Below are 14,057 nucleotides of genomic sequence, written 5' to 3'. Positions count from 1 at the left end.
AGCAAGAGGGATTCCTTCTGGCCCAGAAAGAGCTGGTGTGACCCAAAGCTGGTGTTGCTCATTGGTACCAGCTGCTCAGGCTCATGCTCTCCAGGTGCTGGTGTTCCTGAGGCCCCAGCAACTCACCAACTTTAGTTTTAACAAACTCAGGAGTATTTGCAAGTGAATGTGTGGATAAATGATCAATGGAGAAACCTGGGAAATGGCTGCACCTTCAGAGGGTGGGAAGTCTGGAGGCCAGATTTGGGTCACTGGTGGCGTGTCTGATTCTCCAAGATGGTTCTCACCTTTTCATCTGCTGGCTGAAAATCCTCATTTCCTCCTGTGAGACATCACAGGTTCCATCGGAAGCAGCCCTGCTTAAACTGAGAAAGTATTTTCCTCTCCTGTGGATAAATGGTCAGAAATAACATTGTCCAACTGCAATGCAGTTTTAATCTGTTCTGGTCTTGGACAACGGAATGACAAACATATTTTTTTTTCCAGTTTTGTAGATGCGTTACCAAACAAACAACAAAACAAGATAGTGTAACACAATGCAAACACGGAGAAACTCTACCATTTATTCTAGCTTTTCATGATTTATAGGTGTTTCTGAGATTAGACCGTTCACCAATGTCTCCTCCTTATACCATAACCCAGTAAACTCCTCATTTCCAGTAAAGCACCTACCCATGCAATTACCTGCTAGTATATGATTAAAAGCTTGACGTTTATTAGGATACACAATTTTAAATTAAACACAAACTTAAGTGGCTTGTTAAATAGGCACCGGCAGTACAGCTTTAATTGCTTTTGCTGAATTGGGGTCTAAGCCAGTTTAAGGCAGCTAGGTCTTGTGTCCTCTTGTTACCAAAGGTTTCAGCATCTGCCTAGAAATCCAAAGCAACGCTTATCTGATGTTTCATATAGCGGGCAACCCAGTATAAACCACTGTGAATCTCACTGGCCACCCATGGGAAGGCAGAGGGCAAATTAAGAAGCTGAATCCTGCATGCCAAGAGACTTGGCAGTTCACACACAAGTCCCTGTGCTGGACAACGTCAGCAACAAAAAGGAGGAGGTCTTGCTCTCCCTCTGGCACAGGGAGTAGGTGAGGGCCCACTCATCTCCTGCAGGGTGGCACTGAGGGATCTTCCACAGGCATCCCGCCTGAGTGAGTTTATCAGTGCAAATGGGGCACTGCCCAAAGGGCAGGCACTGCTGGTGGCAGCGTGTGGCTGTTGAAGCGTTTTGGTGTCTGAGTAAACTTCTCAAAGGTCAGCTGGGGCTTGGCAAAGAGATGAAAGGGAACAAATGAAACAGGGGCTCAGGCATAATGCAAAGAAAAACCAGGCTAATATTTGCAGCTGGTGCCTGCACCTCTGTCAGCATGCCAGGGAGCTCCAAATGGATGTGTAAGTTGCAACCCTGCTGTGCTTCGGTGAAGCTCCAAATGAATATCTGACCATAAACACACTCTTTTGCAATAAGAACAAACCGCTAGTCTCACACATGTAAAAATTCCACCTCAAAGGGAAAACTATTTACTTATTATTAATGATACTGTTAGCGATGTTTTCCAAATAGACTTGGGAGATTAAATAAAAGTAACTGAAAACTAACCAAACATTCAGACCAAACTTTAACTAGCGATAAGACATACAGACACACAAACTTTGCAGTGACTTAAAACAGTTTAATGTAATTCCAAGACAAAGTGTGATTACATTTCTACACATATACAATATGCATATGTGAGTTTACAAATTCTGATTAATAACTCGTTTCACCTCAGAGACCGAAAAAATGATCAAAAAGAAACCGTGAATAACAAGCTATAACATAGTTCACCACAACGGGACCTCCTTTCTCACCCTACAGTTAGTAATATTACAATTAAAATAACTATATTCTTCTATAATGTATTTTCTGTTAAAATCATCTCATAAATTTACAATGCTATTATTAGTTTCCAAGACTAATATAAATTCACTCCATTTTTCTACAACGAAAATGATTATTAATTAGAAGCACACAACGTCATGATGAAAAACACAAGCATTTTTTTTTTTTAGTAGCAAGAACTTGATTGGTTAAGAATTAATTTTCTTGTAAAACATTCTAAAGCCAAGTAAAATATCCATTCTTATAACATACCTATAATATGAGACTAAGGAATAGGTTACATAGAGGTCTACAACACATCAGTTTTTTTTGTTGTTTTTTGTTTTTTTTAAAAGAAGAAAGACATATTTTCCAAAAGAAAAAAAAAAAAAGGAAAAAGAAAAGAAAAGAAGAAAAAAAGGGACAATTCACATAGGAAAAAAAAAGCAGTACACAAGAAAATACTGTTGCACACAATAATTTTCACAAAGATTAACATGGATTAACACTCTTATTACAGAAACCGTACAGTGAAGGAACACAACGGCTCAGGGCTTTCATGGGGTATCTGGGCTGAGATGATGCTGTAGAGAAAGAACCATTCGAGATCCAGAGCTGGGGCAGGGGCATCTTTTCCCTTGCAGTGGTGATAGCATTTCACAGCTTTTCCTCCCATCTCTCCCCCTCAAGAATTTTGGTTCAGTGTACGTTAACTTCCACTTTCCATCCAGGGTGCGCTGGGCTTGTGGGCAGTCGAAAGGTATAAAATGCTCCCTCCACTTCCCCCTTCCTGATTTTAAAAGGATTTTACTGTTTGTAAATAATGTTTCACCTCTTGGTTCATTTTTAACTACCCGAAGTCTAGCCTTGTCAACTTCCTAGATGCCCCTCTTTCTTCTCGCCATCTCGCTCCCTCTCTTACTCTCTCTCTCTCTCACACTCCTTTAATAAAGCTATTAATTACACTTCCGCTCCTTTCAGAAATTTGGTTTGGTATGAAAGATACAGGCTACATTCTGATTCTGCCCAAGTAGAATCGGTACCCAAAAAGCCTTGGTTTCTTGGTTGGTGAAACAGGGGATGAGGAGATCCTTTTTACACCTGAAATGGTTGTGCCCTGGGATATCCATGGAAGTTTCATTTTGAAAAGAATACAGAGCAAAAATAAAATTAAATAAAACACAAAATCGAACACAGAAGGAATAAAGGTGGGGGAGAAGGGGAGCCAGAAGTGTCGTATGTAACCATGTGACATGGAAGCATGGCAGAAGCCTGTTATTTCCTTTCCGAGGGCAGCGGTGCTATACGTAACCATTCGGATTCTATGGGATGTGCGTTGCCAGTGGCCAAAACCCCTTCTCGCCTGACAAGTTGCAAGCCAAAGAATTCAAAAGGACTGTCTCCTTCGCTTGAGTGTGCTGGTGTTTGTGGGTCTGACCCCCCCCCTTAAGAACAAAAGGTCGTGCAAGTGCTGAGGGCAGCAAAAGGCGATGATTGAGAAAGGGGGGATGATCCCCGCCAGCCCCAGTGCTGCTTGTGGGCTGCCGCGCGATGCGTTGTCGCTTTGGTTCCGTGGGTTACGGGGTGGGCACAGCAGCCCCAGGCTGCACTGGGGGATTGTATCAGCAGCCAGTGGCACCACGAGCATCTCCAATGCTCCTCTGCAACACCGCTGACCCCGGGGTCGCTGGGACCAGTGCCTCAGGCATGGGGCAGAAATGTAAGGGGCCCCCCTGGGGCACCCAGGCTCCTCCACAGAAGCTCGGTTCTTCAGACAGACACAGATTTATGTTTTTAAATGCCAGTTCCTGTGCTTCCATGACCTAGCAGTACCATTTTGCCCAGCAGACATTTATACCATGTTCATTGGTTACTCAAGTGACAGAACACAAAAGAGCAAGCTAGACAGCTAGGCGAGACTGGGGAGGGGGTAGTGTGACATACCCAAATGCAAAGTACACCGTAACAGCAGCAGGGAGACAGCACTGATGGGAACTGACGCTGGCTAAGAAAACAAAGTTGACAACGAGATGGTCAATGAACTTTGTATTTAGTTTACTGGTTCAAAAAGTTTCTGCGGTGGTAAGCACCGTTTGTAATAACGGGGTGAACAGACGAAAGCCAAATTACAGCATTGCCTCTGAGTGGCTGTCATACACCACACATACACACACACACACACGCACAAAACCAAAATAAAACAGGCAATCACTAAACTCAGGAATTAATCATTTGGCTAAAGATTTATCAAAAGTACAATACAATCCTTCCTTTGAATATCCTTCATTCTCTTACATGGGTATCTTCATCCAGATGAGGATCCTACACAGAACAGTGAATTTGGAAGTACTGCGCTCCCTGCTTCAACCCAAGGAGTTTGATAAAGTATGGTATTAAACGAGCACACAAACAAATAGCTTATCTGTTGGACTAGAGGTGCTAAATCCACAAAGTGGGTGGAGTGTTTTTCAACCAGACTTTGGAATACAGTGGATTACTTGATCTCTGGACTGACTTTCCAACACTATGTTATATCTCAGAACAGAATATACATATTAAAGACACACTTGTACTTTTCCATTTGTAAAGGGCAAAATTAAAAAGAGGCAGCTGTATTGAGTTTTTGAAGGTGTCACTTACAAACACAAGATTTCCCTTAAAAAGTACCAGTTTAAATGTAAACTATAAAACACTGTAATAACTATAAAATGTAGCCAGAAAACTGTTTAAGTAGCCACGGTCTATTATTCAGTTCATATTGGTTTAAAATGTGACTCATTAAATATCTTCTAGAAGGCCAAAGCATTTTACAGTAGCTATAAACATATATACTTACATGTGCATTTAACATCACAATTGATTAAAATACATAAAAGAGTAATCTATTCCTTGGTTTAACTTTTTTCTCTTTAAAGATTCACTGTCTTCAGAATTCACTCAAGCAACAATGACCAGGGTGGGCATTTATCGCTATTCCGCCCATACAGAGTTTAGAGTCTTTGAATCAAAGTTCAAGCTGGCTACATGTTTTCAGAAAGGCTAAAACCAGGATGAATGCCCACATTTGAGGTAATTATTGCCATTAGGTCACAGTTTGCGTAATATAAGTGTATCTAAATCCTTCTGTAAAAAACCCGAGGATACCCCTAAGTCTGCTGGCATACCCTCTGTCGCCGTCAGGATCCAGAATCCTGACCGGCGGCGGGTTTGCTTCCAAAGGAGTCGGCGGTCCCTGAGCACCAGGCACCTGGCGCAGCCGCCGACTGACCTAGAGCCCAGGCCAGCAAGCCTGCAGCAAGCCAGTTTTGGAAAAGAAAGGAAAAACAAAAATCAGAGGTGCCATAAAAGAGACAAATAACATTTCTGATCAGAATTCCAGACCAAAGCTTTTCTGTCTTATTCCTTTCCAAACAATTTGCTGGAAAAAAAAATATATATCAAAACACATTGGCATTAAATATTAATTCTATGCCAGCACTGCAAAAACTCCTTGGCTATGTTCTGAAAATGGGATAAGCTTTGCTTTTGCTCTGAGCATTGTTGCCCCATTGCTTTCTGTTTCAAAGAGGAAACCTTGTTTTAAAGAAAGAAAAAAAATAATAAAAAAAAAAAATCCCTGGCTGTCAGAAGTACACGCAAGTATTTACAAGGTTTGTGTGAGTCTGCACACGGTTCCCCTCACAGCGAAAGAGTTAAGAACAGAGATGTCACAATATTTATCAGTGCAGTAAAAAATATCATTTTTGGAAAAAAATATACCTTTAGTATTGCCTTTCTTAGATTAACTATGATAAGCAAAAGATTAAAAACAAAAACGTTATCCTCAAACACACATGAATAGTCTGTTATAGCAGCACTGCTAAAACTGGAAGGACAAAGCTAACCCGTAAATGAGAAACAGGAGTTTCAAACTAGAAATGCAGAAAGCCAACCCTCCTAGCATGCTTCATGAGACCTCTGAGGAACCGAGCTCGTTAGCCATTCGAGCCCCACTCCTGACGCATGCCAGCGCTGTAACGCATGGCCTGTAACCCACGGAGCCTGGTGCCTGCAGGGCCTAGCCCGGCCGCCCGCAGTGGCCTGCCCTGCCTGTCCTGCAGGCTGTCACACGTGCCAGCAGCTTTTAACAGACTGCCGGGGTCATCCCCAGACACTCGGGGAAAAGCCACCTCTGTCACAGAGCCCTGGCTGGTGGCTCTCACCTCACACTGCCCCGGTGGATAGTGGTGCCACCTGTGGGACGGGGACCCACCAGGAGAGGCTGGTGCCATGCTCCCGCCAGCTGCCCCAGCACCGCCATGCCACAGGACCAACGCACCAGCTCCAGGCGCTGCCGGGGTAGGTGTGGGGATCCCCGCAGTGGAGACCCCCACCTCCTCCTCCCCACATGCAGGGGATGAGCAACAGGCCGCGAGAGGCCAGTGGGGGCCAGCACGTGCTTTAGGCATGGGCTCTCCTCACAGGAGAGCCAGGGAGGTTCGGGGACCAGGGGGGTGATGGGGGTAGGTGTCCAGGATTGGGGACCAACTGCTTTGACGTTCCTGTGGGACAGGCAGGGCTACGTCAGCAGGAAGGGGGAAAGCCTTCCCGTCCCACACTTTTCCTGTCTGCGTTGCCCACCCTGAGCAAAGATCAGTTATGTGGACTTTGCGTACAGCTATCCCGAAACTGTTAGACCTCTCCGATGGGCTGATTGCCAAGCCATGGAAGAGCACACCGGTAAGTCCAACACCCTCGCCCAGCCGCACAAAGGCCTGATGCTGCAGTACTCTTTGGGGTCTGACGCTCGGAACAAAACCAGCATCCCAAATCCCGAGAAGGAGGTGCTACAGAAGCATGCAGAACACCCAGAAGCTTATCCCGACCACACAGCTCACAAGTTCAACATCGCATTGTTGCCACTGATGCATCTTAATCAAGGTGAACAGTAATGAGAGAAGAATAACGTTTTTGACATCCCCTAAAGTTTAGGATAGCAGCAATATTTAGTGTGAGTTTCTCTGCTCATCAAGCTAGCTACTTGAGACAATGATAGAAACTTGAGAGAGAAAAAAAAAAAAAGACAAAAGAGGCAATTCCACAGTTTATCACTGCTGTCTGGCAGCCGTGACTTGTGGCTTGGTTTAATTTCTGTAGTGGGTGGGGGTCTCTTTCTCTCTCTTTTAAAAAATAAAGTTTCTTTGGTTAAAGAAAAAGCTGGGTTTATCGCCCTTCAAGTTTGCAGATGGAATTTCCTTCAAACCAAATTGCAAGACATAATCCCTTGAAAATATAAAAAAGGAAAAATGTCAGATAGAAGTGTCCCTTCCTTGGAATGTTTTCAGGTATTATGACAAAACCACAGAACAAAGAGAGAGAAAGAGATCTGACAAGGCCCGATTTGTTGGGTGCAAGCAGGTACAACTGCTGAGGACAATGCAATTGCTTGTGCTCTCTCAAATTACTGGATTTGTTCCAGTCTGTAGTGGGAAGTGCTTCCATTCAGGTCTTCCATTCTGATCATGTCAACTGTTTTCTCCACTCCCTTCTACAGTCTGGTTTCACAGCAGTAGTCTGACGATCCACCCCTAAGGAGAGGCAATGTCCGTGCTTCTTTCTGCTTCCCACATGAGAAGGAAGCAAGATGAGATGATGGCGAAAGGGACTGCCTTCTTGCCATGCCAGCCACAAGCCACCCAAAACACTTCCAGTATCTAAACATTCGCCTCCTCTCTCAAGTTTCCACACAGTTTACTCCACATACTCAAAGAGCACCAACCCAACCCAAACACGTCAATCCTCTTTCCTCCCCAAAGGACTTTGCAAGCAAAACAAGCTGGCTGTTATTATCTATGTGGCACCGACAGCATGCAAAACTTTTGCTTCCTCTGCTAATCTGATCAGGTTTCCCCTGTGACTACCAGCACCACACTTTCCCATACCATGCCTTTGTACAGGTGTGAGGGAGGAGGTGTTGCTCAGTTCCCCCGTACCCACCAGAAAACACAGCCCACACTCGGTGTCGCAATACCACAGCAATTCAACAGCCACGCTGCTCATCCCTTGCCACCAGTTTCCCATCACCGTGATCATCTGGCCACCTCCAGCTGGCAGGTCAGCGACTCCAGCATGGACAACGTGAAAGGCCACCTCCTCCAACACGCAACGCATTGCTCCTCACTGCCAGCATGTGCCGCTCTACCAGCTCTGCTGCCAAACGCCCCCGAAATCAGATTCAAGCCTGCGTGGGAGAGCAGGTCAGATGGGTACACAGGGAAAACACAATTAATATAACTAAAACACATTTGTGATTGAGATTACAGCCTTCCATGCTTCAACAGTCCTAGGCCAGAGAAGCATATAAACAAGTAATTAACTTGAAGGGTTTAAGTCTATTCTTCAGTAAAGCACTCAAGTGCATGATTAAGTCTCTGCTAAGTCCTATCATTTTTTTATGGAGTTTCAATTCAGCCACTGCTTCCCCCCATTCTAACAGAGCAGGTGATGCAAATCGAAAACATAAATACCTACATTCTAGAGACTAGAATAGCTTAATTAATTTTCACAACAAATAATTATAAAAGAAAGGAAAATCTACATCAGGGACAAAAAAAAAAAAAAAAAAAGGCAAACCAAGCATCCTGGCCCTGTGGACACCTGACTAATCTTCAGTGAGAGTGGAAGAACAGGTGAGGAACCTGCTCTTTCTGCTGCTGTGTTTTACCTAGCTAATGCCTGCTGTGTGCACCAGCACTGTTTATCCCATCCGTGACAGGACTGAGAACCACGTGCACTCTTCTACTGCAGTTCCTCCGCTAGCCCTGTTTCTGGAGAACCACGTATCTGCTTTCTCTTTCAGGAAAACCCAACCCTTACAACATCGTGTGGCCTTGGATTAGTCAAAAAGGCCAAATAATCATGGCCTGGAGCACAAATAGGGCTTGATCTCAAATAAATGTCCTATCAAAGTGATAGTGAGCCAGATCCTAAGGCCCCAAGGTCCTCATCTGCCTTTAATCCTACTCTCCTGATAGATCCTGACAGATAGATTGTTAGCTGGTGTTTGGTTTTGGCCTCTGAGTGAATGTTTCTGGACTTACTCTGAAATGCAGATGGGACATAGAGGAACACTGTCCCTCAAGACTGTCTCCCATAGCCACCCCACTCCTCCTAGGTTCTCATTCTTAGGACAACCTTGTTTCCCCTTCCTTCTGCAGTGTTCACAAACACAGCAACCCTTCTGATGCCACTGATGAAGAGAAATAAAATTAATAACAACAACAACAATACTAAGAGAAAAAAAAAAGATTAAGGAATGCGTGTGCAATTAAAACCCAGAGTAAAATATAATAATAATAAAATAATAATCATAATCATAACAATCATACAATAAAATAACATTATCTTTCCTTTTCATGACACAAGCAGCATGACGCTCTCATTCCTGAACTGGTGGGACAGGAGAGGAATGCACCAGAATTTTACAGTGAGAATGGGGAATTATTTTCCTGCCCCAGATGAGAGGGGAAGTGTTTTATTTCCAAAGGGAGGGGTAAGGTGCACAGACTGCTGGGAGATCACATCTTCATCTACAGTATATTGAGCTGGAATGAAGGACAGGCAGGAAAAGAAAACTGTGCAAGGATAGCCCAGGAATCAGAGCTGGCAACCAGGAGGTTATTTGGTGGTTTGCCAGAAGACAACAGTCTTGTTGAACCATCTTGTTGAATCTGACATAGCAGGATCCCTTTCTCTTCCAGGCTAGCCAAGTGCTCACCACAAGAAAATGTATTTGTGCTTGTCTTTTTGTCATCTTTTCCTACTTGAGAGAACCTCCTTCCTTATCACCACCCAGGGAACCCATCCCTCGCCACTCTGTCAACGAACCTGCTATTTTCCAGCATCTTGTGAAACACTTAAATACTTCATGCTCTAGTTACAGGGAATCGTGGAGTGGAGCTGAGCAGCCATGTAGACTTCATGGAAACTTTCTGTCAAACTTTCTTCTTTCTCCCAAGCCTGACCATTTACATGGGTGCTCTAGAGACACTTCTAAATATTGATGCAGCAGTGCAACTGCTGTTACTAGCAAAACTTCCCTCCTAACCAAACCCAACTGTAGGGAAGGCTCTCTTCAGAAACCTTCAGAAAACAAGACCACGTAGTGCTCCTCGGTGTGGAGGACCCACAGTACCAACATGCTCCCCCAGTCAAGGGGCGCTACACCACTGCAGGAAATCTTTCACAGAATAGGTGTGAGAGGAGGAAGGGAAACTCATACTGCCACAACCGTGTTGGAGTGGGTAAGGCCCAATGTCTTGCAATACTGTCTTTCATTTAAGAAACCTGAGTTTGACTCTCAACTGGATTTTCCCATGCTTGCTTTGGGACTGCTTTTAGCCCTTTCCCAACTCCCTCCCACCGACAGATGTAGTGAGAGATGATGGCAATGGCTAGTGTTTCCCCCTCCCATGGGCTAAAGTTTTGTTCCCCTTTCAGATGTACAACTGAGACAACCTGACTACTTGGGAGGACTCCGTCCTCCTACTCCACCGAGAACGTCGGCAAGCAGCAACATGAGAATTCAGTTTCTGAGGAGGAAAGCTGTTACTTCAACAGGAAAGAAACAGACCAATCCACAAACACACCTTCAGACCCTTTGGGAGTCATGCTGGGTCTCACAACCAACCTGGTCACTTCCAGCCCATCCAGTGCTAGAGAAAACACCCAGATATACACATTTCTAACCCCTACAAGCCTCCCCAACACCTTGCCAAGTGAGCTAAGATTGACAACGTGGGGAAAAAAAAAAATAACACCACCATCACCAGAAGAAGAAAATCAGCAATAACAACCTGAAAAGAAAAAGAGCTGAGATTAAATTCCGACTAGCCTCAGTCAGTTTCTAGGAGTACCAGTGGAAGTAAACCCTTAAACCGCGTCTGTAGTTCGGTAAGGCACTACGAGGGAATGATGTAAAACTAAGACTGTGACAGTTGTAATGGCTGTGCCGAGGAACACACCACAGAGAGAAGGCAGCATCTGCATACACACACACGCACACACACACATACATACCTGGACAATCACATTTGTTACATGCCTATGTTATATCACTTTTCTTTGTGCAATCACATTGAGGAATAGTCTATTGGTATCGTTGAAGTTCAACACAAAATAGTAAAAAGGGTGTATGACCTGTATAGTGCTACATTCTACCAGGGGCAGCTAAAATGTCTCCTCCTATACTAAAACGGCTAGGGATTAAAAGGAAAAACTCCAAATAAAACAAAATAAATTGAAACTGAAATCCGACATACATTATTAGAGATCTCATTTAGGAATAGCATTTCTCAGGGATTTATCCAGTGTGTTTGAGGAAAGGGAAAAACAACCCCATTGCTTCTGATCTCAACCAGTGCTGCGTGGCCTGTTTTGCCCTGTTATGTTTAAGCAGATCAGTGCTAATCAGAATTTAGAGCACTGGGACAACATTTCCTCCTCCTCCCTCCTCCTCCCTTACCCACTTTCTATTTCCAGAAAAATCCCAAAGCCCCACGTGTGCTTTGGGATACAGAGACCACAGCAAGGATGGGGCATAAACCCTTTGAAATGCTGGATAAATCCCTAATTCATATACCTATTGGATTAAAAACCTAATGGATTTCATTTTAGGTGTTCTGGACAACAAATTTCTAAATGTAGCTCACTATTGGATGAAAATAACCTTTAAAAGTCTATTGGTGAAGTTCTTCAAAACACAGGACCCGCTGGAGGGTCCTTCTGCTTCTCTCTCTCTCTCTAGTTTGGTGTAGAATGGTTGTTTTTTTGTGGTTTTATTTTTTTCTGTTCTTTTTTTCCATTTTCTTTATTTTTTTTTTAAATAAAAATTGTAGAATTGGTTCTCCCCCTTCTTTCCTCTTTCTTGTTTCTTCCTGAAAGTCTCCTTCGTTCAAGTTTCACGTGAGCCTCCCATTGCATTGTTAGTTTGTCATGTTCTTCAGTACAAAAGCAGCCGCCTCACTCCCCCGTTGCGGGTGTGTCTCTCGCTCCTTATTCCAGTGTTTAGATGTAAGGGTACTGGTTGACCTTGGTGGGGCTCAGTGGGTATCCAGTGTAGACTGTGGAGGCTGGAGAAGCACTGATATAGGTCTGATGGGCAAACTGAGCCTGGTACTGACTCGGGTGGATGGTGGGCGAGGGCAGAACCCGCGGGCCCATGCTGACAGGGACCTGGTGGACGATGCTGGCGGGGTAGGTGGTGTGCTGCACGGCGTGCCGCGCAGACCCTTGGGAGGCCACCAGGTGCGCGACGGTGCCCGTGGAGCCCAGGGCGGCAGGGGCGGTGTATGTGTAGAGGTGGGGTTGGGTGGGCAGGTGAGCAGCGGCAGCCGCGGCCAAGTGAGGATGAACTGTACCATGGCTGGGACTATTGTGCGGGAAAGAGTACGGGGCCTGAGCTATCGTTGGAGTGATGTAGGCTTGCTGTCTCCGGTGACTCCCTGTGCGATCGGTCGTGATGTGCTGCTGGGCCTGGATAAAGACAGCAATAGTGATAAGTGGTTACAAGACAAGAGACGAAGGCTCTTTACCTCCTCAGCCGTGCCTGGGAACCTCCCTATGAAACCAGGTTGGCCTCAGGAAAGTCCCTCGTGCTCCTCCTGAAACCCTCAGCATCACCACGACCTTCCCTCGGAAACAGGCGATGGCAAAGGGTCCCTCCCAAGCCTAGCAAGACCTTGTAGCTTCATACATTCACCTAAATGGCCCCCAGAAGGAGAGCAGAGCCTCCCACTTTGAGCAACGACCTGCTGACGCAGCTACTATGAAGACCCAACCTTGGATGCTCGGGTCCTAAAAACGTCTTCCACAAGTCCAGTCACTTGCACAACGCCCAGCTTCTGTTACTGAGCTCTCTGCTGATGAAATATAGCGCACTGATAGCTCAGGGGAATGAAGTCACTTAGCTATGCCTGGAACAGGCAATTTATTTTTGTTCAGTTTGGGTCTTTGAGGTTATCATGTCTGCAGTAAGTAGAATAACTACTTTATTTTTTAAAGATAAAACCCTCAACTCAATCAGATCTTGCAGGTGCCTGGTAGCCTCGTGCAATCAACTATAATTACTTTAGCACAGGCAACTTCTTGCAGTGGGACAGGAACAATGTACTTTTTCAGGGATTTTCTAAGTTGTTTTTTTGCATTGCACAATAATGTCAAGGAGCTTTCCCAGTCATTTGTAATTATGGTGTAGTCAGAGCATTAAATAACCAATAAAGTAGGAATTAGCAGGCAGGAAGTACAATGCTCCATGTTATTTCCTTCTATTTTTCCAATTCTTTTCATCCTTTTGAGCACTCCCTGTGCTGTCATTGTGGTCTAAAACATGGCAGCCACACTCCTCCCCCACTCTTGGAAACAGCATTTTACCCATTTCCTCTATTTTCGCTCACTTTTATTTCAAGGTATTTAAATTTTTAAATTTCAACTAAGTTTTGAGGAGGGGGAGTGTTTTTCTCCTACAGAGTATTTCTCTTAAACCAGTTCTGCTTATATCCAGCTCTGGATGCAAAATGGCACTGTCCTCTGTGCTCTCCACATGGTCTCCTCTGGAAATGGTGGTAACTGCTCTAACTTCCCCACTCTCATCACCTCACCTCAGGGAAGAGAAAGGCTCCAGGTGCAGCCCATGAAAAGGGCATTATTTAAGAAGGGAATCCCCTGGGTGTTTTGGTCACAGACTATGAAACATCTTGGGAACTGCATGATGCCAGGTAACAGTATTTTGCTCAGATCTCAGCCCAGATTTATCATGGAATGGATCAAACTCATTACATGACAAGAGGTCACGTATGCACACAGAGGCTCAATTTTGCTTTGTCACATCTGACGGGGACTTATCTCCGACTCCTGCAGCTGGACTGATGCACTCCATTCACCTGAAGGATACTCCCCCCATGGTTACCTACAGCTACAGAGAATTCAGGCCTTCCTGCATGGTCCTGTCCCACTCCTTTGTGTCTGAGCCACAACACCTCCTCTCTTACATTATTCCCACTCACACTGTTAGATCATCTGACCCCAAAACACGCAGTAAGAGTACTGCCAGCCCACTCAGGGGCAGGATCTGTGCTGCCTTTACTGCCTGAGCTAGAAGATCAAGGTCTGCAGTGATGCTGAAACAAGTCGATCTAACTCAAATGGGGCCCAAC

The 14,057-nt window shown here is 44.8% G+C and overlaps 1 protein-coding gene across 7 annotated transcripts in view; it reads right to left on the bottom strand.

Moving 5' to 3' along the window:
* Window positions 1-1,620: 1,620 nt before the first annotated feature.
* The window catches only part of HIPK2 (homeodomain interacting protein kinase 2), a 135,885-nt gene continuing 123,448 nt past the window's right edge, over window positions 1,621-14,057 (bottom strand). For all 7 annotated transcript variants that reach the window (XM_035561555.2, XM_035561472.2, XM_035561491.2 and 4 more), the window contains one exon: window positions 1,621-12,378. In XM_035561555.2, the coding sequence (XP_035417448.1) occupies window positions 11,911-12,378 (468 nt within the window). In that variant the 3' untranslated portion in view covers window positions 1,621-11,910. The remainder of the gene's footprint in view (window positions 12,379-14,057) is intronic.

This window comes from Cygnus atratus, chromosome 1 (genome assembly GCF_013377495.2).
Source record: "Cygnus atratus isolate AKBS03 ecotype Queensland, Australia chromosome 1, CAtr_DNAZoo_HiC_assembly, whole genome shotgun sequence".
Taxonomy (NCBI): domain Eukaryota; kingdom Metazoa; phylum Chordata; class Aves; order Anseriformes; family Anatidae; genus Cygnus; species Cygnus atratus.
The sequence above is the reverse complement of the archived record's forward strand: the minus strand, read 5'-3'. Positions and strand labels throughout refer to the sequence as shown.